Source organism: Aplysia californica, unplaced genomic scaffold (genome assembly GCF_000002075.1).
Source record: "Aplysia californica isolate F4 #8 unplaced genomic scaffold, AplCal3.0 scaffold00057, whole genome shotgun sequence".
Lineage (NCBI taxonomy): Eukaryota > Metazoa > Mollusca > Gastropoda > Aplysiida > Aplysiidae > Aplysia > Aplysia californica.
This window is the reverse complement of record NW_004797327.1, coordinates 2,007,405-2,009,258: the sequence shown is the minus strand read 5'-3', so window position 1 is coordinate 2,009,258 and position 1,854 is coordinate 2,007,405. Positions and strand designations below refer to the sequence as shown.

The window sequence follows — 1,854 nt, the reverse complement described above, 5'->3', positions numbered from 1 at the left end:
AGAGAGAGAGAGAGAGAGAGAGAGAGAGAGAGAGAGAGAGAGAGAGAGAGATTTCTTGGAAAAAAAACCCAACAAAACAACCTGCATCGGACAAAATCGTGAAATGAATTTTCTTTCTATTGATTTTCGGACGTGTTGAAATTTCATAGAGAGGCTTGTAAATCCACGTCAGGATGTGCAAGACAAAAATGGATAATTGAAGATTTTCACACCCCCGCCGAGAGAATTCATTCTGAATATTATACAGAAGGCTGCTGCTCCTCCTTTGTCCACAGCAAGTCTTAAGATCAAGCTTCCCAGCATTGCAAACGCACCCCCTATAACTCTGTTCCTAAATAACAATAATAGATAGAATTTGTATAGCGCAAATCCAAGCTCAACATCAAGCTCTATGAGCTTCATAATCTATATTATTACTCCAGCAGACCTGAGAGTATTCTGAAACAAACTCAACTTCCTGGGAAGCATACAGTGCAAGAAGCCATTTATAGGCGCTAAAACACTAACATACTGACAAGGTAACTCATAGTTAACCCATTTACGTAAAATAATCACCAAATTGAGTATTACAGAATGGAATAAGCAATAGATATAAAGTGTCATTCTCGTAGATGGACATAATTATTTGAGTTTGATAGATTTTTGTTTGGACAGTAAGCGACTGAAGGATTCTGTGTGCCAGCTGAACTAAAAGTGTAGGTGGTTGGCGGGTGCTCCTAATCATCAAACATTTGTATTCTATCCTAATCCTCCCCATCCATTTATTAGTATGTTTCTCTGTAATCTTCAGCAGTTAAAACAAAAATAGGTCATATAAGTGCCGAAGACTAGAGGTTGACTAAGGCGTAGCAAGCACACGAAAAAAGAAGAGAAAAGGGCGATAAACATTTGATTGGAGAAATGGTAGCAAACCACACCAGAGTGCTCGCAAATCACACACTGCCTGTCGTCAATTATAATATCATAACATGAGAAAAACCAGTCTATTGTATTACCAATACCCATATCGCACTAGTTATATTTGCCCCTCTCTCAATTAGTCTGGTGGCGAAACCTACACAGAATGATTTTTAAAAAGAAGATTTTTCACCCGTATCAGAAAACGCTAGGTGTAGATCTTTCCTACTACAAGATCACGGGTGTGGCTGAAAGACAGCAGTAAGAAGTAGCCAAGGAGAAGCAGAAGTAAGGCTGCAGAAAGAGTCAGGAGCCCATGGGAGGGGGCAAAGGAGGTGAGGGGGTGGGGACAGAAAGTGGAGACGAAAGAACATTGCTAGAAGGCAGGAAAGGAGCTGCAAGGAGACAATTTTCAGACAAGAAACATTTCCGTCGCTACCTGGATTCGAACTCAGGACTTTATTGAATGAGATGCGAACTGCTTAACCTCTAGGCCATAATGAGAGCCCCCAGTAGCTATCTGGATTCGAACCCTGGATCTATAGAATGAGAAGCGAACACCTTAACCTCCAGCCTACGAGAGCCACCAAGACTCACTTTGAAAGAGAACACTCCTCCCTTCTCCTTGTCAGGTTTCTTGATCATAATGGAGGTGCCGAGGTCCATGAAAGGCTTAGAGAAATCTACCACTCGCTCTCGGACTTCGGTGATGGTGAGTGAGGCGATAGCGATGTCAGCCTCCTGTTTCAGGGAGGGGTGAAGGGAGGGAGGGATAGAGAGAGAGAGAGAGAGAGAGAGACAGAGAGAGAGAGAGAGAGAGAGAGAGAGAGAGTGAGAGAGAGAGAGAAAGAGAGAGAGGGAGAGAGAGTGAGAAAGAGAGAGAGAAAGAGAGAGAGGGAGAGAGAAAGAGAGAGAGGGAGAGAGAAAGGGAGAGATAGAGTGAGGACGGGGGTATGA

At 43.0% G+C, this 1,854-nt stretch overlaps 1 protein-coding gene across 1 annotated transcript in view; it reads right to left on the bottom strand.

Moving 5' to 3' along the window:
• The window catches only part of LOC100533313 (glutamate receptor subunit protein GluR2), a gene marked incomplete at both ends in the record, with an annotated part of 127,725 nt that overhangs the window by 34,368 nt on the left and 91,503 nt on the right, over nucleotides 1-1,854 (bottom strand). The window contains 1 exon segment of the mRNA NM_001204611.1: nucleotides 1,495-1,638. Within this exon segment, the coding sequence (NP_001191540.1) occupies nucleotides 1,495-1,638 (144 nt within the window).